General features: G+C 42.8%; 1 protein-coding gene across 2 annotated transcripts; it reads right to left on the reverse strand.

The window, feature by feature from the left end:
• Positions 1-2,385: 2,385 nt before the first annotated feature.
• LOC122560533 (mesothelin-like protein) lies at positions 2,386-27,756 on the reverse strand. 2 transcript variants are annotated; one of them, XM_043711253.2, is made up of 11 exons: positions 27,635-27,756; positions 25,379-25,483; positions 24,208-24,239; positions 21,138-21,207; positions 18,415-18,596; positions 12,603-12,749; positions 8,757-8,890; positions 8,123-8,256; positions 7,816-7,910; positions 6,890-7,076; positions 2,386-3,441 (listed from the first exon to the last, which is right to left on the reverse strand). In XM_043711253.2, the coding sequence occupies exons 2-11, from the start codon at positions 25,437-25,439 to the stop codon at positions 3,353-3,355; spliced, it is 1,131 nt and encodes a 376-aa protein (XP_043567188.2). In that variant the 5' UTR covers positions 25,440-25,483; positions 27,635-27,756; the 3' UTR covers positions 2,386-3,352. The 2 variants fall into 2 exon arrangements, with proteins under 2 accessions (XP_043567188.2, XP_043567187.2); XM_043711252.2 differs by lacking the exon at positions 27,635-27,756 and adding an exon at positions 27,483-27,606.
• Positions 27,757-27,985: the final 229 nt, after the last annotated feature.

Below are 27,985 nucleotides of genomic sequence, written 5' to 3' on the forward strand. Positions count from 1 at the left end.
AGACTTCAGCCTTTGGCTATGTTGAGACTTATGAACTTATAGACTATGTAACAAACAAGGCGTATCTGTCCTTTTCAATGGGAGGCCAGCACAGATGGTGACAGAACAGCTATTTATTCTTAACATGGGGAAGAGCAAATTCTAACAAGGAAAAGATGGAATTCTTTGAGCGAAGGTTTTCACAGAAAAACCATCCATCTTCTTTTCCTGGTCAAAATAACAGAATACTATTACTTATCACTCCATAGATATTTTTAATTAATCTATTCAGACATGTGACAACACACATCAGGAGCAGTGAACCCAGGTTTCTTGGCTCAGAGGCAAGGACACTATCATTGCACCACAAAAGCTCCTTGTATCCCTCTTTATTTTTCATGTTTCTCCTGACCGGTAACCTCAGTTGGCATTAACAAAATAATATATTGCCAAAACCACTGTGCTAATAGCTTTAACCAAGACAATTTCCTCTTCAACTGTGGCAAGCTCTAATTACATAAAGCCTCTAAGCATTGGCAAGGCTCAGCAGTTGACACGTATGCTGTATAATTCAGTATATGTTTCTGATGATCACTCTCCAACATCCCAGCCTCCATTACTCCCCTTCCCCAGTCTCTATAATCTACTCGGTAATGTGGAAAATTGGACTTGTCTACAAAATAGCCTCTGTCCAAACGTGGATAAAATAGTTGAATACCAGAGGTACATTGAGAGTGACTGCACTTGACATCAAGAAAGTGCAATGTCAAGGAACCATCGCAAAACCACAGTCAGTGGCAGTCAGGGAGAAATCTTGGAATTATATTTCTGTTCCTGTACTGTGACTTGGACAAAAACCTGTAAAACACTTCCTCGTATCACTGTTTGTATCCCTACACCACAAGGACTGGAGCAATTCGGGAAGGCAGCTGACCACCACCTTCTCAAGGGCGGTTAGGGCTCGGCAATAAAGGGTAACCTTGCCAATGGTGCTTATGTCTACAAATGAATTATCAAAAATTCAGAGCCCTAGTAAAATTGAAGTCAATAGGAATCAAGGGAATCTCTCCCCAACTTCAACCACCTGGAAGGACAAGGGCAGCAGATGCATAGGAGCATCATCACCTGTAAGTCTTGACTGATACAGGTCAAAGGCTTAGAATTTCCCCTCACTAATAGGGGTGCGGACGTGCACACAGAGTGTAGCAATTGAAGGTGGTAGCTCAGCACCACCTTCTGAAGGTCAGTTAAGGACAGACAATAAATGCCCTGGCCAGAGTAGCCCACATCCTAAATGACTTCTCTTTTTGGAAGCCATTGTTTTCTGTTTCCCTGGGAGGAAATTCTGAGATCCGAGAGGGCAAGTGTGCATTGCAATGTGGATTGGCCTGAATTCACCCTTAGTGAGATGTATGCTTTCAGTTAAGAAAAATTCCTAGCTTTGTAGTTATAGAATATCAATATTTTAAAAAAAGGAGGAGCTGTGACATTGTACTAATGTTGAATTAGTGTGAGATATATGCTTTAATGAGTGTCCTCTTCATTTGTTATTAATGTGTCTGCAGAATACTTAACTAGCTCTTGTCATAGTCCGAGTTCCTTTTCGTTTCCCTTATTGTTTTTCACATCTTTCCTAACATCTTTATATTCCTAAGTTTTTTTTTTAACATCTATCCTAAATGGTTCATCTTATAGTGATTCTTTTCCTTTTATCTATCTACTATGTACCTTTTGCTCCAAATCCACTTTTGCCCTTTTCTTGCTCATCCACATTTCGTCATTGTTCAGTGTGTAGCTTTAGTTTAGTAGAATACATTTCCTTGAAACTATTCTGATTGCATTTCTCCAATCCACTGGCACATGTCTGTATCTATACAGGGAAGATTATGGCTGAAGTTCTGCAATTTCCACCCTTACTCCTTTCAGGATACTTGCTGCATCTCATGTGATCCTGATGAAACATTAATTGCCCAACAAGACCTTTTTATCAATGTTGAGCTCATCCAATGTCCCAACTACCTCTTCCTGAATGATATTCTTCCTTTGTTGAACAGGTCCCATAACACCTACATAATTGATGCCTTGATAGCATTACCTGAGAGCATTTAGAAACAAAATTAAGGATTCCTATTTTCATGGTCATATTTGGAAGAAAGGAAGTCCTCTCCTCAACAATGTCCAAGTATTTCGAGATCATATCTGGGTGGATGACCTGACTGATGCTTGTATTTAGTATTCAGAGATGTTATGGCACACCTCTACAGCAGGTGAGACTTGAATCTGGATCTTCTGGCTCAGAGGTGTGGGCACTACCAGTGCCACAAGCGATCCATGATGTTTGCACTTACATTGTCAATGCAAATATCCTTTTCTTACACAACAGAGCAAAGTAAATTGATCAATTGGTTCATCATGCATTAATTTTAATAAATATACAATGCAAGAACATTGCATGATAAGTCATTGAACGGTATAAACATATAATAATAATTGCACAAAATACTTTTCAATATAGAAAATATACAAGTACAGTGGTTGCTTAATCTAATATCATTTTATCAGCAAAGGTCCCCTTTTTCACTGTTAGACCTGATAACTGTTGAACATTTGCCTGCAGCCTTTTCTGTTGGCTGTTCTTTATCATGAAAGTTATCAGTTCTATGAGTGAGGGGACTACAGACAAAGATTCTGTTGAATTGCAAAGGATCACAGCTCAACCACAGATTGAAGACAGGAAGGTGTACTTCCAAAATGGGTAATGAGGTAAAGATCAGTGGCAGGAACTTTAAATGTGGTTTCTATCCCTCATCACTAAAATAAACTTTTACACCTGAAATGTTGTCCCACAGAGATAAGCTAAGTTAGCTCAGGCATTCAGGCTCGAAATGAAAACTCCTTTAAGAGCCACAGCCTGCACCGATGGAGACTTTTGGCACTATCACTTGACAGGGCAACTATACAGACAACTGTCAAGAATTCAAGATTTATTCCTCTCTTAATAACCAGCACATGTTGAAAATGACCTCAGATTACTAGTTTCAAGTAAATACAATCAAATTGGAATTTTATTCACTCCATGACGATCCTATAAATACAAAAATTAAGAAAGATTAGAATGCAAGATTTGATAATCACTAATACTTCACCCATTGCTGGTGGATTGTCATTCTGGTTGTGATCCAAATCAGTCCTTAAAATATTATATTTCATACATAATCAGAACATTGTGTAGCTTAGCTTGGCTTAAGGTTACTTAAAAATGGATCATTATAAGCAGATTTCACTTCAGTTACTCAGTTTGTTAAACTTTCTTTGACATCAGTCAAAGAGCTCTGATCCTTTCCGTTGATAGCACAATAGGCTGATTTGCAGTTTATGAAAGGTGTTGCAATGTGATTCCCATCACAGTGATGCAGATGGAGAGCAGGAGATTGTAGCTGTTGACTGAAGCAGAACCAGGCACTGCAAAATGAAGCAAAAATGAAGGTCAACAATTTTCTCCATGGTAACCTTTAACCATTTGAGCCAGTGTTAGTTAATTTTTATTTACAGCTTTCACAGAATCACTTCACTGCAAACAGCACGTCTCAATTTTTTTTAGCTGTACAACACGGAAACAGATCCTTTATTAATCTAGTCCCATTTGCCAGCATTTAGCCCTTATCCCTCTAAACCTTTCCTATTCATATACCCATCCAGATGCCTTTTAAATGATCTGATTTGATTTGATCTATTGTAGTCACATGTACCTAAGTATTTTGCGAGCAGTACAGGCAGATCATAGCAAACAGGGACATATGGATCATAGGGCGAGGTATACAGGGTTACAACTGCACAAGAGGTGCTCAAAGCAAGGTCATCATTAGTAAGGTCAAACAGACTTAGAATTTAGGTTTAAAATTTAGGGCGGCATGGTGGCTCAGTGGTTAGCACTGCTGCCTCACTGCGCCAGGGACCTGGGTGCAATCCTTGCCTTGGGCTGCTGTCTGTGTGGAGCTTGCACATTCTCCCCGTGTCTGCGTGGGTTTCCTCTAGTTGCTCCGGTTTCCTCCCACAGTCCAAAGATGTACAGGTTAGGTGAATTGGCCATGCTAAATTGCCCGTAGTGTTAGGTGCATTAGTCAGGGTGGGTTGCTCTTCGGTGTGGACTTGCTGGGCCAAAGGGCCTGTTTCCACACTGTAGGGAATCTAATCTAATCTAAAAAAGAATCTAATCTAAAAAATGCTGAACAATTATAAGAAATATGAGAATAAGTGTAGAGAACTCTCAAAGAGTCATCTGGTATCATCATGTGTTGTAATTATACCCTCTTCCTCTGTTCTTCCAGTTGCACACAATAAACTCAGTTTGTCACTGGTTCTGTACAGTATTATAAGGGTGATTGGAAGTAATTGTGAATCTGTTGTAATACCTCACTGGGGCAGCTGGATATACAGCCAAGCTATTACTAGAATCATCACAAACGCTAGAGCTTTTAGAAAGTACATAGGATTCCCCAATTTACTTTTACACCCAGGTTGACAGAAAACATGTGTTCGGTTTCTGAATTCACAAGAATGACTATTTATTACAAATATATAGATTCCAACTTCAGATAAACAATTGTGAACCATCAACATATAATTGTACTGGTTAAAACTCTAACCATTTATGAAACTCCCCCTCTATGCACATATATGGGGCGGCACGGTGGCACAGTGGTTAGCACTGCTGCCTCACAGCGCCAGAGACCCAGCTTCAATTCCCGCCTCAGGCGACTGACTGTGTGGAGTTTGCACATTCTCCTGCACATTCTCCCCGTGTCTGCGTGGGTTTCCTCTGGGTGCTCTGGTTTCCTCCCACAATCCAAAAATGTGCAGGTTAGGTGAATTGGCCATGCTAAATTGCCCATAGTGTTAGGTGAAGGGGTAAATGTAGGGGAATGGGTCTGGGTGGGTTGCGCTTCGGCGGGTCGGTGTGGACATGTTGGGCCAAAGGGCCTGTTTCCACACTGTAAGTAATCTATATAAACAGATACAAAAAATACCCTGGATGTTCTGAATGGAAGGAAAGACGAGAAACAGTTCAATGATCCCTGTTGATCAGGTTTGGCTGAGATGACCCTTTAGCTGATCATAGAAACATAGGAAATGGAAGCAGGAAAAGGGCTGATTGTCTAACTCAGTCCCCCATTTCCACTTCCATCCTGTATCCTTTAATCCTTTTAGCCAGAAGAACTGTATCTAACTCTTTGAAAATATTCAATGTTTACGCTCAGCCACTTTCAGTGGTACAGAATTCCACTGGCTTATCACACCCTGGTGAAGAAATATTCTCCTCTTCTCAGTATGAAATGACCAACACCATATCCTTAGACTGCAACCCCTTCCTGCATTTATTCTGACCAGTCCTGTTAGAATTTTATGGGTTGCTGTGAGTCCCTCTCTTTCTTCTAAACTCCAATGAATATAGTCCTAACAGATCCAGTCTCTCTCCATACATCAGTCCTGCCAACCTTCTCACTCAACTTGTCCAAATCACCCTGAAGCATCACTCTGTCTTCCTCACAATTCACTCTCCCACCCAGCTTTGTGTTGTCTGCAAATTTGGGGATTTTGCAGAGAGTTCCCTCATCTCAATCATTTATTAAATGAATAGCTGGGGTGATCCCTGCAGTACCCCACACTAATTGCTGCCTGCCATTCAGAAAAAGACCCATTCATTCCTGCTCTTTGCTTACTGCCTGCTTCCAATTCTGTATCCGTGTCAGTGCACTATGACCAATCCCATGCACTTTAATTTTACACATGCTAATCTTTTATGTGGGATTTTATCTCAAGTTTTTTTGCAAGTCCAAATAAACCGCACCCACTGGCTCCCCCTTATCAAGTCCCTTCATTACATCCTTTACTTTGCATAAATCCAGGCAGACTCTGCCTAATCCTATCACTGTTTTCCAAGTGCTCTGCTATTAAAGCTTTGATAATGGATTCTAGCATTTCTCTAATGCTGATGGCAGGCTAACTGATTTATTATACCTTGTTTTTTCTCTACCTCCTTTTTTAAACAGTGAGGTTCATATTAGCTACCCTCCAATCCATAGGATCTGTTCCAGAGCCTATAGAATCTTGATAGATGACCACCAATGCATCGGTTATTTCTAAGGCCAGTTCCTTAAGCCCTCTGGGATGAAGATGATGAGACCTTGAAGATATAGACTGCAGCTTCTTGATCTTCCTTCTCCAAATATTTTCACTTCCTTACAGGAAGCCCAGGGTGATTTATAAACTTACTGATTAAATGTTGCAGCTTGCAACAATTGGAAAGGGGACATAAACTGGCTATTTTCAAATTTGAGATGCTTTTTACTGCAGGACAAAACCAGTTGCTTCCCATCCCTTAATCTGATGCCTCCTGACCTAAAATTTCACAGCTCTCAGCTCTTCAGCTGCCTGGGAGCCCATCACAAATTTGTTGGCAGGCAGAAGAACTTTGTCATTGTTAACTGGTCAAAGTTTCACAGACCAGTTAATTGCATGTTGCCAGCTGAATGTCCATTTATATACAACCACCTAACTCCAGCCCATCTGCAATTAGACTTTTCCCACTCCTTGATCAAGCAATATGTTAGCAGCACTTGCAATGGCGTCAGGTAACTTGCTTTTAAAAAGTGCATCAATTCTTCAACAATTCTTGGCTTTTAAACCTCTCCTTTTCCCATTTCAGTCCATAATCAATAGCACCTAAATAAAAAGATACAGTCTTTATACTCTATAGATTAAATGCTTTCTTCATTTTGAATCTGCATGTTTGAATACATGTAGAAACCTCAAGGTGATGCAGTTTTTTTTAAACATTGTCCCATGATGGAACCAACCAATCCTTGCTACAATGTTCATGTCAGAACAACTGATAGAAAATGCCACTTACGTTCCTGAAATGAAAAGTTTCCAAGTCCAGCCGGTGATATTCCACCTCTGAGGCCAATTCCCAGACTCGTGACCTCATCCACTGTGTGTGAGTTAACCCAACGCCGCACTATTTCATGGTCTTCATTCTCTTTAAGGGAATTCAGGTTAATTCCAAGCAGATCTCGAATGTTCTGGACAGTGAGTTTCTGAAAGACATGGATTGGTCGCAATTCAGTGCCACCATTATCCTCACTCTTGGTTCCACATTGTTATTGAATTATTTCAGAAAGAATCATTTACATAAGCAATGCAGAAACAGAATATTGTGCCTATCTATTTCCTGTTACCAATGCGTAAACATTTATCCCAAATGTTTCCAGAGCCCTTCAGCCACTTATCCAATCTAATAATAAGTGGTTAACATAGTTTCTGCTTCAACTTTAAGTCTTTCATATCTGCTAATAATATTGTCCTGATGTATTTAATTCCACTCTTGATGTAACTCTCCCCAATCACTCTAACCGAGTGGTGCTATGAATTGTCTCCTTAATTTGAGACATCTGGGATGGAATTGCTCTTCAAAACTAACACAACTGGGCAGAAGTGAACCAGTCATCTGTGGTTGACCCTGCATCACTTCACTTCCATTACAGACATAGAAATGAATGACAACTGAAATGTTTATTATGGCATTCTTCAGTTAACAACGGTCAAATAATCTGAGTACACCCAGTCTGAGGACACCCCAGTCTGAGTACACAGTTGTGGTTTCTAGTTCAGGCAGGATCTCATAACTATAACAGTTGTGCAGCAAGGAGGTGGCCTGTGGTGGTGAGCATGGGATGGAGTGAATGAATTCCTGTTGATGGGCACTGTGTCTAAGCTCTGGTTCCTGTGTGATGTGTTAAAGAGCTGGATGTTGTTGCAGGCCTCAATGATACCTACTTCCACTTCCACTGGATTGAGGCTGCTGAATGTCTGGAAGTCCATGCTGATGTTGCCAGGAGCTAATCTTTGTAAATCAGAAGCTCGTGCACCACCTTTCAGAGAACAGAAAGAACTGTCAGCTCGATATTTATAAACATAAGCTCTTCATAAAAATAAAGTAAAATGGAAGATTTAATTCATTTGGAATTAATAAGAAACATTCTTGGATAATTCCTTGGTGTACTCAAGCTTGCAATGAACTGCAAATTAATTCATTTGTACAACTCTTCAAATTATCATCAAAGCAGATTGTAATGTAGCTTACCAATATACGGCTTGAGCTGGTTAAAATAGGCCTTGGGATCACCAGCAAGATCCTGGAATGCAACTTTAGCGATCCCGAAGAGTATGTCTTTCTTCGCCTGGGTACACATGGAAATATTCAGTGGCTTGGCTTTCCTGCAACAGAATGGTTATGTTTTTTTATTAACGTGAATACTTTGAGGACTTTGTTGGTCTGAGTTCTCTGATGGGATTGTCATTCCACTTTGCTTTATTTAAACAGAAATTGTCGATTTACAAAGTGATCCCGGACTCTTAGACGTTTTCTGGGTCGCTGTGAAGGCAGTTTACCTGCGAGTTTGAACACTTTCTAGGCTCTACTAAAAATGGAGGCATCAAGTTGTTTATTTTTCCTTTCAGTATTGCCTTTCCAATATATTTGTGCATTAGGAGCTCAAGCATGCATCAGGGCATGCTGCATAAAACACTTCAGTTTGCTGTTTGACAGCAAGTGAAAATCTCAAACTGTTCCCTTGTTTCCCTCTTCAATTGCCTGCATTTGGATCGCATGCTAAAATATACGTCACTTTACTGTAGGCAGCATTGATTTTTGACACGAGTGGGTGAAGCATCAAATATTGATCTGTTAATGTAGCTTTAGAGAGCCTGCCACTCACTTCAGTTCACTGGGAAGTATGGTCCTGAGGTTCTCTTCACTGAGAGTACACAGTAATGGACCGCCAATCGCATCCAAAGCAACAGCATCTAGTGGCCCAGATCTCTGCAGATAATTTGAAATGATTGCTTTGCTCTAAAAAGAAAGGGAACAGTGAAAGTTTGCTTTATTAACTTTTGCTCCATACACGATATAAATTCACAATAGTTCCGAATTACTTATTCATTTCTGCACTGCTATGTATAACATGAGAGTACCTAACTTTTGAAATAGGAAAACTTATAATATGACAATGTGGGCTTGCTGGAAATCTGGAATTGAAATAAAGATGACAAAGGGTCAAAACGGAAGACGTATTCTTTCAGATGTTGATTTAGTGGCTGTATATTTAGAGAAATCTCTGTTGTGGTTGTTACCAAAATGACTTTTGTAGAAATCAAATCCATCAAGACCTAATAAAAAATTTCCTTCATTGCAGTCTTAATGCTCCTTATTTAGCAAATCAATGTGATACCCCATGTTTCATTCATTCACAGGATATGTTGATCACTGGCCATGCCAGCACTTATTGGCCATCCCTAAGTGCCCAGAGGCCGTTAAAAGCATTGTGGGTCTGCAGTCACTTGTACGCCAGCCCAGATAAGAAGTTAAGTAAACCAGATGGGGCTTTCCTGACAATCAACAACAGCTTCATAGTCATCGTTAGACTCTGGATTCCAGGTTGTGTTCCTGAACTCAAATCCCATCATCTGAAATGGTAGGATTTGAGCCCAGGTCCCCAGAACATTACCTTGGTCTTGGGATGTAGAGTCCAGTGATAATACCACTGGCCCATCACCTCCCCTTAATTAATCATGACAGCCTAGATAATTTGAATGGCCTTTCCAACAATGTAAGCTGCAGGTGGGTGTTGGAACCACATGGAAATTCTGAATGCAGCTGATTCTGAGGGAGTTTCGCCTGCTGTGGGAAGAGAAAACATCAGAGGCATTACCCGAAATTTTCTCATTTGTAGTTGAAGTATTTTGTTGGGACTGGGCCCACCATGACGTAGGGCATGCTTTTACACTCTTCACCATGTTAATGATTTAAATGGCCTCTTGGACTCCTTTCTAAGGGAAACACACACCTGGGGAGGTGCTGCTGCTCGGGCCCTCTGGCATTCACACCATCGTGTTGTATATAAAGCCCTTCTCACCTCAGATTCTGCAAGCCAGGAGCTGTCCCTCACACAGTGCAGGAAAGCTCCTTCCCCTGCTCATCACAGACAGGGACATGGATCATGTGGTGGAGAAAAAAGGCAGTCCCTTTTCCAAACAGTCCTCACAGGAGTCAAAAAGTGTGGCACTGGAAAAATACCTGATGAAGGGCTTACGCCCAAAACATTGATTCTACTGCTCCTCGGATGCTGCCTGATCTGCTGTGCTTTCCCAGCACCACACGTTTTGACTGATCTCTAGCATCTGCAGTCCTCCTAATCCTCACAGGAGGCCTAGCCACCAGGTCCGACCAGTTTGAACACAGACTGCAGCCTGAGTCAGTGCTGTGTCGATTTGGAAGGGAAAGCAAAGGAGCAGAGAATTATTTGAAAGGAGAAAAGCTGCAAAAAATGGCAACACTAAGGAACTTTGAGGCACTGATGCATAAAACATAGAAAGCTAGCACCCAGATGCAGCAGGTCATCAGGAAAGCTGATGGAATGTTGGTCCTTATTTCTAGGGGGTTGGAGTATAAGAGCAGGGAAGTCTTACTGCAACTCTACAAGGTGCTGGTGAAATCACCTCTGGAGGTACTAAGAGCAATTTTGGTCCTCTTATCCAAGGAAATTTATCATTTGACTGGAGGCATTTCAGAGAAGATTCATTAGGATGATCCCTGGTATGGAGGGATTGTCTTATGAGCAAAGGTTAAACAAGTTGGGACTCTCCTCACTAGTGTTTAGAAGAATGGGGGGTGATATCATTGAAACACATTGGATCCTTAGGGGGCTTGACACGCTAAATGCTGAGAGGATGTGTCCCCTCATGGGACAATCTAGGTCTCAGAACAAAGGGCCACCAGGTTAAGATGGAGATAAGGAGATATTTCTTCTCTGAGGATTGAGAACTCCTGCCACAAGAGGGCTGGAGGGCAGAGAGACTGAGATAGATTTTTGGTCAGTCAGGGAATGAAGGATTACAGTGAAAGTGGATGTGAAGAACATTGGAGCAGCCATGATCCTATTGGATGGCAGAGCAGGTTTGAGGGACCAAATAACTTCTCCTGAGTCACAGCAATGCCTCCTGACATAACACACAAATATACAATCGGAGCAACAGTAGGTCATTCAGCCCCTCAATCCTGCTTTACCATTTAATAAGATCACTGATCTGATTGTAACCTCAAATCCACATTCCCACCTAACAATGATCACCTCCTTGCTTACCAAGATCCATGCCATATCCTCCTTTTCTCTGTCTTCAGTGGATGATCACTTCGTGACTTCCAGTTTTAGATTCTCCCACAAGAGGAAATATCCTTTCCATACGCAGCTTGTTAAGTCCTCACTAATCTTTATACCAAGTTATGTCTTACTGTCCTAACCTCCAGCAGATGCAAGCTTAGCTCATCCAATGTATCTCAAAAGACAGCCTGCCCATTCCAAATATTAATCCAGTAAATCTCAGAACTGCTTAGAACACATATACAGCCTTTCTTATAGAGGAGATCAATGTTGTGGACAGTGTCCCAATGTGGTCTAACCAGTGTCCTATAGAACTGAAACCATAACCTACTTACATTTGTATTGAACTCCCCTTGCAATAAACAATAACATTCTATTAGCTATCCCAGTTACTTACTGTACCTGCATAAAGCATTTTGTGATTCATGCATTATCACAGCCAGATTCAACTGCAATCCCTCATCATTTACGTAATATAATTCTTTCTTTTCTTCCTGCCAAAGTGGACATTTTCACACCACCTTCTCTCTGCTACCTCACACTAACTCTGACACTGCAAGTGTTCAGTGATGACAACTCTCAATGTTAAATGCATCCTCTCCACTTCACATCCTCCCAAATCCTTTCTGTTCACTCACTTAACTGGGGTCTCCTGCTCCCACATCAACACAAACTCCTCTTGCATCCACTTCCATTGTACTCAATCCCTCCCTTTGTCTCACAGCAGAATAAACTTGCCCACAACTCTAGCTGATGTCTCAACACCGCCCTGAATGACCCACTTGTAATTCCTTGATCTGGTTACACTTGACTTGTGGGACTGACTGTGGTCTGATTCTGGGACTGCCAGGACACAGATCCCTGGACTCAGTGGGTGAGGAAGATAGTAACCATCGAGCCAACCTATTACATGGTGACTACAATAAGCACCTAGTGAGGTATAGCCACCAGGTACCCGCTCTGATTACCACATTAGGAATTTGCATGTCTATTTTCTTGTTGGAAGGGGAGGTGCTTTAAAAGTAAAGTATAAATAAGGCGAGTTGGGATTAAATGAGATGCAAATAAATTGAAATAAAAGTCATTGCCACTCAATGGCAAGTTGCCATTAAGCCTAGACAGAAATATCATGAAAAGAAATTCTCAACATTAAGAATATTTTTTATCCCAACAGTATTTGCACACTTTTCTTGCCATTGCTCATTCTATACCAGGGAGGGGATAATTCTGCTTAATTGAATATTGAATGGAGAATGTTTTTATCGTGTCTTCAGAGGCAAAATTTTCCATTTTATCCCCAGCTCTTGTCATGATCTGTCACAGCCCAAACAGCATTTGAATAGCAGGTACAATGCGTGATCTTCAAGAGCGTAACACAATCAGAAGCTTGCTGCTCATCCATACCGTGTTCAGATTTGGGCTGTTGTTTAGAACAAGTGCAAGAGTATCCGCATTCGTTATGTTCCACATACTGATCTCTTCAGGGCCGTACACAGTAATAATGAATCCCAGCTGTCGTATCCGTTCCTCTGGCAGTCCGCCTGTGTATATCTGTGACAAAATATCACAAAATGTATGTTCAGCCAGATTCAAGCACACAAAATGTCAAAACTGCAGGATGAATTTTACCAGCCATTGACTCAGTGTCAATTGTGGCGAGCTTCATGGAGGGAATTTTGTCCATGAGCCCTGGTGAGGTTTCTCACACGATTCTCCAAAACTTGCCTTAGTATCTGCAAAGCCGGGTCTTTGCACTTCCTTCCCTCTTGCCAGAGGCAGAAGTGCTCCCCATTGCCAGGTATCTTGCAAGGTACCTGATCCATCAGGCCATTCTCCCAGCCAAGCACTGCCAGACAGGAGTTGCCCTGACTTGGTGTGGCTGAGGACGACTCCCCTGAGTCTTTGAGACATGGCCATTTGATTGCCAAATGTGCAGTGTGTTTGTGTCGCATGAGCTGCTGGCAGATGGTGCATTATGACATTGCTATGGAATAGTCCCATGCAGCAACATGTCCACCCCCTAGACAGATCACCGCTGGCAACCACTGCCTGGCTTTGTGTCTGCTCTGAAAAGGAAGGCAAGGTAAGACCTTGTAGTCAGCGTCCAAATAGAATGCTCTGTAAGAGAGTGAGCAAACCCCCCAGCTTTGAGATGCAGCCTGATCAAATCCTTGAAGTAGGGACCTGTTCTTGTGCACAATGTTCTGGCAGCAGCATTACAATAAAAACGCCATTCAGAATATAGCACTGACATGGTGGTCTGTGTTATATGTGAATCAGAGATGTGTCATGGGAATGCAGTGAGGCTGGTACATGCCCGACTTCAATGTTCATGGACCTGGGTTTCGGGAACTAATGATCAGTGCCCCACAGAGCATGCAGTGAGATGTTAGCCAGGTCCCTGAGATGGAGGGCTGGAGGAGCAAGCAACGAGTTACTTTTCATGTCGGGAATCATTACCATCCAGTTTCTTTCTGGTAGGTTGGAGAATGGGAAACCAAGTATCAGTGAGGTAAAATGAGGTTCCCATGGCAATACTGAGGCACTAAAATTAATACTATAGGCCTCTCACCATTCATTCTCACCTTACTGTTCAGAACTTGCTTGGAGACTTTGAGAATCTAGTGTTTGCCGATTTCATCATATTTTACCAACTGACTCACCAGTGGTCAAATCATTCAAGGGTTGGGAAGATGCCAACCCACAGTTTCAACATTAGCCTATGCTGTGTAATGGCTGTGTCATAGGTCAGAACTATGAAATACGTTGGATATTTTTAGCTTGTAATTTCAAAGCTTGTAAGAGACCTGCCAGACAAAGAACGATTGTGGATATAATTTAAATGGGTAACCGGATAGAGTGAGCAAGAGAGAGAGACAGAGACAGAGAGAAGGGGAGAAACAGAGGGAGAGACAGAGGGCGAGAGAGAGACAGAGAGAGAGTGAGAGAGAGACAGAGGGAGAGAGAGAGACAGACAGACAGACAGACAGAGACAGAGACAGGCAGAGAGAAACGCCCATGGAATTTCGCAAGGGAGGGATTCATTCTTAAGTTAATTCCTGGCCAACATCTCTGATTCAGGCCTATAGTAGTGCTCCAGTGAGGCTCAGTGCAAGCTGAAAGAACAGCAGGGACCCTGAGCCTTTAGGACTCAATATCGAGTCTGAACACCTTCTTCCAAGTTCTTTACCCAACCCCACACTACTGGCTTTATCATGCCATTGGCTTGCAATGCAACCAATCCATCTTAACCTACTCATGTTTCCCATTAACAGCTTTTCATTCTGCCTGGTTTACCAATACCATCCTTTCTGTCTGCCTAACTATGTTTTTCTCTCTCTCGTTAGGTTCCGTCTCTGTTTATCTGCTCACCCATTGGCCTGCCACCCTGTATCTTTAGCATGTATACCACCTTTTCTAAAGAGGGGTCACTGAACTCAAGATGACTTTCTCTCACCACAGATGCTGCCAGAACTGCTGAGTTTCTCCAGAAATTTTGGTTTTTGTTTCAGATTTCCAGTATCTGCAGCTTTTTTTTAATTTCCCTTAAATTATCCCGGTTGCAACCAACCAAATGGTTGGGTGAATAATCCCTAGCCAGGAGATTAATGCATCCTGCCTGGAATTATCCTGCTAGACAAACACAGCAAGCCAGGCAGCATCAAGAGGTGGAGAAGACAACGTTTCAGGTTTAACCCTTCTTCAAGACCCTCAAGAAGAGTTGCCCCCAAATGTTGACTTCTCCACCACCTGGTGCTGCCTGGCCTGCTGTGTTCTTCCAGCCTCCTGCTTGTCTACCTTGGATTCCAGAATCTGCAATATTTTTGTCTGGAACTATCCTGCAGCAAACTGGGCATCTCAGCCAGTATCTGGGAATTGCAGCTGTGAGATTTCTTTCTTTTGGCACCATTACAATAGAACCCAATGGTAGATTTTTCCAAATTGCACACTGGCAAATGCGGGCTAGCAGTGGGTCACTCTTTCAGTGATAATTTTAATGTTGATGATCCCATGTCTTTTCCATTCACTCCTTACAAAACCTTTGTTGGTTCTTTCTGGAGTATCTCAAGGTCATCAAATCTGATGGGTTAAAGACACTCCAATCCCAAACACTCACTATACAACGAAGAAGCGTAGAGGTGTCAGTGTGGGCTGCACCCTGGAGTGTACAGTAATGGGAGTCCATTTAATTGGGGGAAAGAGCATCCGAGGAGCAGGAGAATCGACATTTCGGGCATAAGCCCTTCATCAGGAAGTGATAGTGCTGGAAAAGCACAGCAGGTCAGGCAGCACCCAAGGAGCAGGAGAATCAACGCTTCAGGCATAAGCTCTTCATCAGGAATGAGGCTTGTGGGTCGGAACTGAGAGATAAACAGGAGGGGGTTGGGGTTGGGGGGAAGGTAGCTGAGAAAGCAATAGGTCGATGAAGGTGAGGGAGAATGTGATAGGTCAGAGGGGAGAGTGATGGACCGGTCTGGAGGGCAGTGCCGAGTTGGAGGCTTAAGACTGGGATAATGTAGGGGGAGGGAAATTGAGGAAGCTGTTGAAATCCACATTTATCCTGTGTGGTTGCAGGGTCCCAAGGCAGAATATGAGGTGATCTTCCTCTAGGTTTGGTGGTGGAGGAGGCCTAGGACTTACATGTCCTTGATGGAGTGGGAGGGCGAGTTGAAATGTTCAGTCACAGGCCGGTGGGGGTTGGTGGGTGCAGGTGCCCCAGAGATGTTCACAGATGGCCTCCTTATTCCACACAATTCCACCTCAGGAAGAGCCAGATGGCCTCCTTCTTCCACGATCACAACTTCCCATCCCACGTGGTTGACGATGCCCTCCAACACATCTCCTCCACTTCACGCACCACCGTCCTTGAACCCCACCCATCCCTACGCAACAAGGACAGAACTCCCCTGGTCCTCACCTTCCACCCCACCAACCTCTGCATATATCGCATCATCCTCCGCCACTTCTGCCACCTCCAAACGGACACCAATATCAGAAATATATTTCCCTTCCAAGTCCTATCAGTATTCCAAAAAGACCATTCCTTCTGCGACTCCCTTGTCAGGTCCACATCTCTGGGACACCAACACCCACCAACCCATCACCCCGTGGCTGAACATTTCAACTCCCCTTCCACTCCGTCAAGGACATGTAGGTCCTGGGCCTCCTCCACCGCCAAACCATTACCACCCGATGCCTGGAGGAGGAACGCCTCATATTCTGCCTTGGGACCCTGCAACCACACAGGATAAATGTGAATTTCAACAGCTTCCTCATTTCTCTTCCTCCCACATTATCCCAGTCCCAAGCCTCCAACTCAACACCGCCCTCCGGACCTCTCCATCACTTTCCCCTCTGACCTATCACCTTCTCCCTCACCTTCACCCATGTATCACTTTCTCAGCGACCTTACCCCAAACCCCACCCCCTCTCATTTATCTCTCAGCCCCGACCCACAAGCCTCATTCCTGATGAAAAGCTTATGCCTGAAACGTTGATTCTCCTGCTCCTCTGATGCTGTCTGACCTGCTGCGCTTTTCCAGCACCACACTCTCGACTCTTATCTCCAGCATCTGCAGTCCTCACTTTCTCCTAATTGGGGGAAAGACCAAATATCAGTCTAATTTCAGGGTGAAAGCTTGCAATTCAGTTCCTGGAGGCTGAAAGTTGGGACAAACATCTTGACAGCCGGTGACTGGAACGCCATCTGCATCTGCATTTGCATGGCATGCATTCTCATTGGAAGGCCAACTCACCGGAATGAAGTGCATCTTCCCAAATACGTTCTCCATGGGTAAGCAAAATGTATGTCCCAATTCCCAGCTGAACTGGGCAGCAGAGGAGATCTTCATCTTCCTGCACTCTGCGGAGAGTAGCCACTCTGTCCCCTTGGTTGGGAGATAATTCTGAGGTCGCATAGAGGCAAGCCTGTCCTCATACTGCTAAATGGGAACATTTATTAACTATTTACACTATATATGCAAGTGGGTCAGAGAGAGCATTCCTGGAACCTTGCAGATTTGGTTCTAGATTCCTGTGTGTCCCCTCCATCAGGAGGCACACTGATGATCTATTTATTGTTCATTGGAGAGAAGGATTTACTCATTTTCCTCCACTCTTTGGGAAGAGTGTGACTAGGTCACGGTTGGGATTGGGTGACCAAAGTCCAAGTTGCTCAACTGGGATGAATGGCTTTTGAGGATGACTGAGGGTGGAAGGCTGGAGTGTAATTGATATTGGTCAAGGAGGCTCATTAGGGAAGAGCAGAAAAGCTAATATATTTAGCTGATGTCTACACCGACAGCTCAGGTGATTCCAAGGAGTGAACGCTTGTCAGGGTGCCTGGACTTTCAAGTCACTAAGTTATAGGAAAGGTGTCAACTTCCTAGCTGCCTCAACACTGGCCCCTCGTATTAAGTGAGCTGAGACCCAAGTAAACACATAGGAAAAGCTAAACTTCTATCCAGATGCATCACAGCTTGGTACGGCAACTGCTCTGCCCAGGACTTTAAACAACTACAGAGAAGTGTGAACACAGCCCAGACCATCAAGAAAGCCAACCTCCCATCCATGGACTCTATCTACAGTTCTTGCTGCCTCAGGCAGGCAGCCATCATCATCAAAGACCCCTCCCACCCCATTTATAATCTCTTCCAATCTCTTCCCTCAGGCAGACGAAACCACAGCTTAAACACATATACCAACAGATTTGAGAACAGCTTCTTCCCTGCTGTTATTACACTGCAGAATGGACCTCTCAAATTTTCAATTTAATGTTGATGTCACTCCATGTACACTGCCTCTGCAGCTATATCATTGTATTTCTCACTCTGTTCCATTATCCTAATTTGTATGGCATGATCTGCCTGTACTGCTTACAAAACTTTTCACTGTACCTAGGTATATGCGACAATAATAAATCAAATTGAGTTGTCTCTGAGTAGAGGTGACACACCCTTCCACATTTGTCACTCAACCCAGATGTCATAATAGAAGATTTCACCCTAAATTAACAGAGTAACTAAGTTAACTGAGTGTCGAAACTCTGCAATATGAGGTGTCCCAGGATTTTCAGACAGCTTGGAGTCCATCAGTCATTAGGCTTTACAAAATTAACTGTCAAAATGAACAGCCGATGGTCCCTGGTGATGGGTTGTTCAAGTTACTGTAAGCATTTAGCAGGACAAAACCGTATTTTTAAATGATACAGCCTTACCTCACCCAGTTTCTCTTTGAGAACAAGAAGCTGATCTCTGCTAAAAGCTATTTGTCCCAGTTGAGTGAGATTTGCCAACAACACATTATTGTTCAAACAAGCATCTAACTGGCTGGCTGAATAAGATGCAAGACGCAATGAATTACTGGTCATTTCTCCACTGATGAAGCCCATTGTGCAATCTGTGAAAATAAACATGTTTCTTGTGTTAGGGCCATACAGATGTCAACTTAAGATAAAACGTAGAATGGATCTGATCAAACATTCAGGGTGAAATCTTATGATTCTTAGTGTACTAACTGTGAGTTCTATTGGGTTATTTGGGGGGGGTTCCACCATGAGGCATATTGTGTTTTCTCGCCATATCTTACTAAACTCACCTCATTTACGATTGACTCCAGTCCTACGGTGTCCCTCAGATCTGACTCTATTCCATTTTACCATGCATTGTTCCTGGAATAGCTCACCACTGCTGGGATAGGCCAGAATTCAGCACTACCCTCACTGTTATTAAAAGCCCTCTGTCGGTCAGGAACTGCCCTGCACGGTTCCTGGCATTTGGCCCAGACACGGCAGACAGGGCAATGAGTGAGACCTGCTTTTTTGGGAGGTTCCTGGGGACAGGTTGCTGCAGGCACAGGATGCCTTCCACTCCCAGGGCCAGCAGGAGAGTCAATCACAGCAACCATGCCAGCCTGCTCTGAGGTTGTCAGTGGGTTCAGTGCAGTCTCAGCCATTGCCCAGCATTGTAAAGGGAAAGTCAGAGACCTTCTGCTCTCTACCAGTGTGAATTGGGAAATGCAACATTTGGATTATGTTTTATTTTGCATTGATTACCAGATAATCAGCACTTTGTTCAGAACATGAAGACGGAGGAAAATCCATAATGGGAAAAGGTCATTCAGACCCACACCCTCACCCCATGTGAAGCCTAGTTAACATTATCCTGTGATAAGCATGTTTGTGAGAATAGGAGAAAGCGAGGTCTGCAGATGCTGGAGATCAGAGTCAAGAGTGTTGCTGGGAAAGCACAGCAGGTCAGGTAGCATCCAAGGAGAATTTACATTTCAGGCATAAGCCCTTCATCAGGATCAGATAAGCCTGATGAAGGGCTTATGCCCGAAACGTCGATTCTCCTGCTCCTCGGATGCTGCCTGATCATGCTAATGAGAATGTCTGGAACGCAGTAACTTTTTGCTCAGTTTTACTCCAGCCCTTTCAGGGAGTCTTCCCAAAAAAGACATTTTTATTTGGTTTTCCTAGGTTTTCTTTAAAATTCAGTTTTTGTTATAATGCCACTTTCAGAGCTGGTTCTTCAGTTAATTCTCACTATTTGCTTTTCAGAATTCTGTACAGCTTTCTTAAGGCACCTGGAGCAGCTATTCCTTAACTCTGAGCGACAACCCCATCTGTGGAGCTGAGAATCTGATGTTTGATTTAAACCATTGTTGTTACATGTACCGAGATACGGGGAAAAGTATTGTTTTGCGTGCGATCCAGACAAATCATACTTTACAGAAGGACATCAGGGTAATAGAACAAAATGCAGAATATAGTGTTGCAGCTACAGAGAAGGTGCAAAGACAGATCAACGCTGGAGGTCTGTTCATAAGTCTGATAACTGCTGGAAAGAAGCTGTTCCTGAATCTTTTAGTACATGGTTCCAAACTTTTGTACCTTCTGCCTGATGAAAGAGAGTATAACCAGGGTGAGAGAGGCCTTAGATAATGTTAGCTGCTTTCCCGAGGTAGTGAGAAGTGTAAATACTGAGTTAGGCTGTCAATCTGCACAGTTCTTTCAGACTTTGGGCATGCCCTAATCCAATGAGCACTGAGGCCAGACGACCAACTACAGACACCAACGCATCCCATGAAATGATAGCTGTCCCTACTGTTTAAATCCCCAACCCACGCTAAACAATATTCCTCCTCCCCCAACACTCCCCTAGCAATTATCATTTCATCATTGTGCCACAGTTCAAGCATGGAAATACAGTCACAGCTGAAATAAGTTTGGGAAGCGTTGATCTAGAGAAAGGAAAGGGCTCTTGTGGTGCAGTGGTAGTGTCCCTACCTCTGAGCCGGGAGGCCAGGACTCAAGTCCTACCTGCTCCAGAGGTGTGTCATAACATCTCTGAACAGGCTGCTTGGGAAAATACTCTCTAGAGAAAGGAATGCTGGGTGCTTCATAATGTCTTCACTTCTAAACTGTGTGATTGGCATGTTATCCTGGGTTAATTCAGTACTTCAGCTGTAATCAATCGATATGAAATATAGGCTGTTGTTAATGACATACATGGAATAGACAGGACAATGCAGCCAGTGATCCATGGAACTCAATTAATGCTAGTCTCAAATGGGAATTTAGTTTATATATGTGTGACTCTACGGTGTTTTTATATCAATAATAACGTCACACACAATAGGGACAATGAGACTGCTACACATCATTGGATCAACTCCACCATCAAATGTCATGTAATTGTTTTAACCTTATTAAGGAAGAAAACATTGGCAAACCCTTCCTAAAGTTGGCCCTCAATTATCCAGTGTCTCCAATAGCACAGGGAGCGGGGATGAAGGGTCTCACTATGGTAGGATCATAGATTCTGTACAGCACCACAGAAATGTGGAGCAGAAATCATGCAATAAAGAGGTAAAGCTCAAGGGCAGGTTGTGGGATTGCCTCAGTCAGGTGTACACATGCTATTGTCTGGTACTCACCAGTGGCGCGTCTCATTCTCCTTTTAAATAACATCTGGCTGGAGCTTTGTGACGTATTCTCTCCAAGACTCTGCAGAGTGGGAAGTAATAATCTCATTCCCAATTTGTTTATGTGATACAGCTTTAATGAACAATGAACTAGCAAATGGTAAACATTTATCACATGTGTTACACACCACGAGTCAGCATGTGGAATAGACTGCCTTCATTGCTATTCGATGGAGGCTGCTGCTTTGATAAGCACACAGGAAAATAATTGTATTAAGTCTAATATAATTTACAGGGATAATAACATGCAATTAACCCACCCCCGGTCCCATCGAAGCACGCCTGCTTATTGACAGTAGATGTTGCTATCCATGTGCATTCCCAGCTGAAATAGCTTGCTAAATCCTTCACTGAACATTAATGCTATCTCTATTGGATAACACCAACCAGGCTCTGTGATGTATGGACTTCAGCAGCGCCTGTACATGACCCATAGCATATCTGAAACCCTAACCCTTTCACTCTGTCTCTGGCTCATGTTTAAAGTGAATACAAGCCATGAGTAGCACAGACCTTCCCATGACTCTCTGTTTCTCACTCCCCCACCCTCCTTTCTCTCTTTGCCTCCTTTCCAACCTTGTCTTGCTCTTTTCCTCAATGTCCTTTCCCATTCTGTCTCCCTTCCTCCACACTGTGATAGATTTTGAAGGCATCAAGCAATATAGGAATATAGCATTGAGTTAAGAGAATGAGCCCCATGCTCATATTGAATGGTGGCACAGGCTCAAAAGGTCAAATGACCTGCTTCTGCCCCCAATTTCCATTGAACTCAACCTCACAACAAATATTGATGATGACACAATATTTCTGCCTCATGTACTTTTCCAAATCCCTCATCATACTCACCCTGTATTCTGCCATGATGTGCAAGCCACAGCTGATCTGAACATCTTTCCCACCATCCCAGCTCACACATCCATCAATCCCATCCTTTCCCCAACTCCATGATGCCTTTCAACTTTTAGACACCCCCCCCCCCCCCCCCCCCAGCAACCGCTGTGTAGTTGGCCAGTGCAGCATCAGGATGAAGTGTGGGAACAACACTGTGGGTGGAATTGGCTTCGCCTGGCAAAGGTTCTAATGGCCAGAAGGGGCTGGAAAAAAATCAGAAGGGATCATCAGGGAACAGAAGCATATGGCGCTCCCACCAGGAGACAGGGGGCTGCACATGCACAATCAACAGTTGCCAACCAATTAGATACAAGAACTCAAGGGCCTTGGCCAATCATGTGACAGACACAAAGTTGTGGTGCCCATTATTACCTCAAATGTCAAAGGTCTGGGTAACATTATTGAAATGACACCCACACAGGCCAATAGCAACCTTCTTGCTGCTTGTGAGAATTTTGTACTTTTGCTGGACTGCACGAAATAAATCCCTACCCATCATAATCCCCCTCGCCCCATCCCCACCCCACACACTGACCCTCACTTCATCAACTTTGACATACTATCGGGTTCACTAGAGTTTCCCTCGTCACTGCAGCTGATCATCCTTCACTCACTCTGTCACTGAGGATGTTTTGAACTGCACTTTGCCCCTCACCTTTGCACTGACCTTAAGGCATGGGAGCAGACTACAGTCATCAAGCCTATTCTGCCAGTCAATGAGGTCGTTGTTGACCTGATAATCCTCAACTCCACTTTACTGCTTTTCCCCAAAAAACCCTGATCTCCCTACTGATCAAAAGTCAGTCGATCACATCCTTGAAATTATTTTGTGACCTGGCCTCCACAGCTCTCCAGGGTAAAGAATTCCACAGCCTCACTGCCTTTTGAGAGAAGAAATTTCTCCTCAGCTCTGTCTTAAATGAGTGACTCCTTACTCTGAGATGATGCCCTCTGGTCCTAGACTCTCCCACAAGGGGAAACAACCTCTCTACCATCTACCCTGTTAAGTCCTCTAAAAATCTTGAATATTTCAAAAAGATCTCCTCAAAGTTTTCTAAACTCCAATGAGTACAGGCCCAATCTACTCCACCTTTCCTGACAGGATTGTTTCTCTCAACCTAGTGAACCTTCTCTGGACTGTCTCCAGTGCCAGAATATCTTTCCTTAGATAGATAGACCAAAACTGTTCACAGGATTCCAACTGTGGTCTGGCTAATGTTATTGTATAATTTTGGCAAGATCACTCTATTTTTATATTTCATTCCCTTTGAAGTAAAGACCAACATTCCATTTGCCTTCCCAATTACCAAATGAATTTGGAAGTTGGCATTTTGTGAATTATGGATACAGATTCCTAAATCCCTCTCCAATGGAGCTTTCTGAAATCTTTCTCCATTTAAATGATCTCCAGCTCTTGTATTCTTCCTGCCAAAGTGTGTAACTTCACATATTCCCTACATCATATTCCATCTACCAAGACTTTGCCACTCACCTAAGCTGGCTATGTCCCCCTGCGGACTCTCTGTATCCTCTTCACCACTTGCCTTCCCATCTATTTTTACGTCATCCTTGTCTATAGTACATTCACTTTCCTCATCCAATTCATTAATATATATTCTAAATAGTTGTGGCCTTGGGACTGATGCCTGCGGCACACCACCATAACCATACTGCCACAGATGGCCCTACCAGGAGCAAGCCCCCAAATGCATTGCTCAAGGGATCATCTAAACACGCAATCCTCTCCATCACATACAGGCGGCCATCCTCGGAGGGAAGATGGCAGTGTCCTGCAGACCAGCTGTCCTCTGCCAGGATGATAGTACTTGTGCTCCCACCATTGCCGCTCTGTCAGAGCCTTTGCTGATTGACTGTCAGTCAGCCAACCCCAGTCCTGTCAAACTGGAGTAGACTGAAGATGCATCCTCGGACCAAGAACAGCTCCAGCTCAACCTGAAAGGTCATCTGCAGCCTCCCCCCGTAAAGTCTTCCCCAAGTATCCTGCAGTCGCTGGCCAGCACTGTGTGGAGCACTGTCTACATGGAAGACAGGGATTGCATGAGGGCTCAGTTTTGCCTGTATGTTTGGAAATATTTTGCGTAAACGTAGTCCATAATTTTTTTTCACTTACCGGCTGAGCACTCAAAAGGGTCCAAAATGAAGCTAAAAGGGAACATCAAAACCATACGTTAAATGAAATCCCCATAAATCATTTGTTCATCATAACATAAACCTTTCATATCTGAGGACTGCATCTAATAGATCATGAGATAACAAGGAAAAGAATAAAAATAAAACACTGTGGATATTGGAAAGCTGAACCAGAACAGAGAATGCTGGAGAAACTCTGCAGATCTGGCAGCTTCTGTGGAGAGAGAAACAGAGTTAATGTTTTGTTTCTGATATGACTTCAGAAGAAGATTTGTACCAGATTTGAAACATTAACTCCATTTCTGTCTCTCCACAGACGCTGCCAGAGTTTCTCTAGCGTTCACTGTGTTTCAAATAGGAATACAGAAGGATTCTAATCTCTTGACTCAATACTGAGCATCAGCAATTTGATGGAGAAGGTCTTGCTGTAAAATATCCTCTTACTAAAGGTACTGAGTACCATAAAATGCTTCAACTATTTCAAGTGTAATCAAATCAAAAGTCACCGTTGGTAAATAAAAACCGAAAGAACTGATGATGCTGTAAATTGGAAACAAAAAGAGACATTGCTGGAAAAGCAGGACCTGAAACGTTAACTCTGATTTCTCTCTGCGGATGCTGCCAAACCTGCTGAGGACGTTTCAGGTCCTGTGATCTTAGACCTGCTTAGCTTTTCCAGCGATTTGGAGTTTTTGGGCCATTGATTATTTTAGTTTTATTTCTGCCAAACTTCCTACTAAAACTTTTTGTAACCAAAATGGAAGAATCTTTGACCAGGGAACTCTCAAGAACTCTGAGGTGTAGAATTCCACAACTTCAATTGCTTTGATGATCGATTTGAATTCTGATGTTGTTTTAATTGCTGCTTGTGGTATTGAGTTCTAAGTGTAGGATTTATTTAGCCAGTTGCAACATAGAGTTTAAAAACTACTGGGACTCATCGGATCTGGCCACTGAGAAGTCTCTTTTCTATCAGATTTTCCGCATGGTTTTTGGTCTGCCAGACAGTTTTATATTTGGCCTGTAGGGGACTGCATTTGAAAGCAAGGGAACTTCTACAATTTAAAATGCCTTGTTTTTTTTTCACACTTGCAACTTCCTGTGGGTTACAGACAATTTCTGATATTTAAACATCCAAAGAATTGACTTACCAATGATAACAATTATCAGCTTCACTGAAAAAATCCAATTAAACATCGATGTATTCCCCATTATTGTTGGTCACTTTTCAAAAACAGAAACAACTTCAGACGTTTCTGCAAAAAGGAGCAAGGGTCTTAATTATCATACAGATGAGTGAAATGCAAAAGCATTGATTTTCGTTGTTAGAAAATGGTGGCCAAGGCGCGAATGGACTCCAACTGCATGTGTTTGTGTTTCTGTTTCCTCTGACTGTGATTATCTGAAGCAATGTGTAGCATCTACAGGCGCCCTGTAGCGACTCACCCAGGCTCCTTCAACAGCACCATCCTCAAACATGTCCCCTACCACCTGGAAGGACCAGGAGAATGGATGCATGTGGGAGCACCACCACCTGCACATTCCCTTCCAAGCTATTTGCCTGGAAATATATCACTGTCATTGGGGCCCAAATCCTGAAAGTACACGTAAATGCACTGAAGGTGTTCCTAAACCCCAAAGACTGTAGCTGGTCAACAGCTCATCACCACCTCCTCAAAAACAGTTAGGGATGGGTAATAAATGCTGGTCTAGCAAAATGTGAAATAGAAGAATTCCAGTGCTACACAATGTTGGGAAAAAGCATTATCAAGCCATTGTTCTGCCCACCACTTCCAGTTTTTTCAAAGAAATTCTGGTTTTCTTTATAGAATAATCTTAGATGAAGATCCTTTCCTTATTTAACAGTTGTATTGCAATCAATTGGCTATAACTTCCTGTCCCACCGCTGGGTTTTTTGGACTCACAAGGTCAGGTTAATTTGATACTGAGCCAGTTCTGTCACTGTACACTGGGTACCCTTTCAATATGCGAGGTTCATGACAATTTGGCTCAAAACAGTGACTGGAACTGAAGAAAGAACATGACCCAGATAGATCAGCCTATTGTCCACACAAAGAGAATAAAACCCTTGTGAATCTGAGATAAAGTCATCATGTACTTACACAACTGCACTGTCACTCACAATGAGAAAGGGCAAACTAGCATTTTACACTACATTCCAAAACCTGGTAAATGGGCGAGGTTTTAATAAATAACAGTAAATCATCTTCCATCTGATCTCAAAGCCTTTACTTCCAAATTGAAATTGTTTTCTTTGTCTGGAATTATCATTTATTTAAATACTTCAAACAGTTATTAAAAGTGAACATTGATAACCATTACACACTCTTTTTAAAAGAAAAATATTTTTAACAGTGAGGAGCTATAAATATGTTGAAGCTACAATAACCTCCTTAAGTAGAAATTTATTTAACACTTATACATTAAGCATCCTACCATGCAGAGTTCCTTCAGTTATAATAAATGAGAATTAAATTCAGACAGTTTTATAAAATGCATACAAACCTCCCCCATCACGCTTCTGATTCTGTGCTCAGTTAATGCCCAAAAATCACTCCCCAATGTAGGTAAAGTCATCATAGTCTTAACAAACCAAAGGGCTGCTCTCTCATTAGAGAGAGAGAGAGAGAGAGAGAAACGACTGGTGGTGGTTTAACCTGAGGGTTACCACACCCACAAGCAAGAGAAGAGAGGTTGGGAAGGAGAGTCCTTCATGGTAACCTCAGCTGGTGTGGGAATTGAACCCATGTTGTCAGCATCACTCTGCATCATAGCGTGCATATCAAATAATAGACCTGTGCTACAGATCACTGCACAGGACAATTGTAGCTCTGACTTAAACAGTTAACCCACACTGTAATATTTTCCACTAGCCATGCTGAACATATTTCACTGAGTGCATGAAAAATAGTAAAGGTTCCTCTGCAGTTACTTTCTGAGGATTAGTTTCCTACGACTAACTATCTTTGGAGAGGTGCAACCTGACAAGGGAAGATTGTGTCCACAATGTTGGAGAAAGTAGATTTGCATTAATTACACTGAGATGTTTCTCCACTGCCTGAAAGTCCAGTTCCACAGAATATATCAAAAGCATGCTTAAGTAATACTGCAGCTGACATCAGTACCATGTGAAAATAATCCCATTAATCCTAAAGAAAATTCCAAACTTGCCATTTTAATATAAAATTGTTCATTTTAAATAAGTAGAAGGAAAACCCAATCTTGATAACTTACCACTTGCCTTGTGGGCAGCCTACTGAGCACAGCGCAGAGTGTCACTGTAGCTAACCTCTTACAAGTTCTCTTTGTACTGCAATTCAGGTGTGGCTCATGCGTCTTCATGAACGTAATCCACACTTCAGAGCAGAGATACCAATGTAACTCACCTTCACATCTTAAGGGCTGGTCCATCCTCCCAGGATATTTGTCATTTTTTGGCAATCAGAAAATTGCAGGTCTAATAGTTTTCCTTCAAAGTAAATAAATGTCACATTTTATTGTCTGTTGTCAGTCTTTCTTTGTTAATTTCCCTCGATTCCAGTTCCCGTGACAACAAACATGAACAGCTCCAAGGACACAACTAATGGCTGTTCTTGCAACACCTCTGAAAACACTCCCTTCAGTTTTTCAAGTATCCGTTACCTCATTGCACTGATTGCATCAAACGCTGAGGCACAGAAACTGGCCATTCAGCCCTAATGACCTACATCAGTGATTATGCTCCACGTTCCACAGTC

Source organism: Chiloscyllium plagiosum, unplaced genomic scaffold (genome assembly GCF_037043375.1).
Source record: "Chiloscyllium plagiosum isolate Xiang-an unplaced genomic scaffold, Cpla_swu_hap1 HiC_scaffold_20, whole genome shotgun sequence".
In the NCBI taxonomy this organism is placed as follows: Eukaryota; Metazoa; Chordata; class Chondrichthyes; order Orectolobiformes; family Hemiscylliidae; genus Chiloscyllium; species Chiloscyllium plagiosum.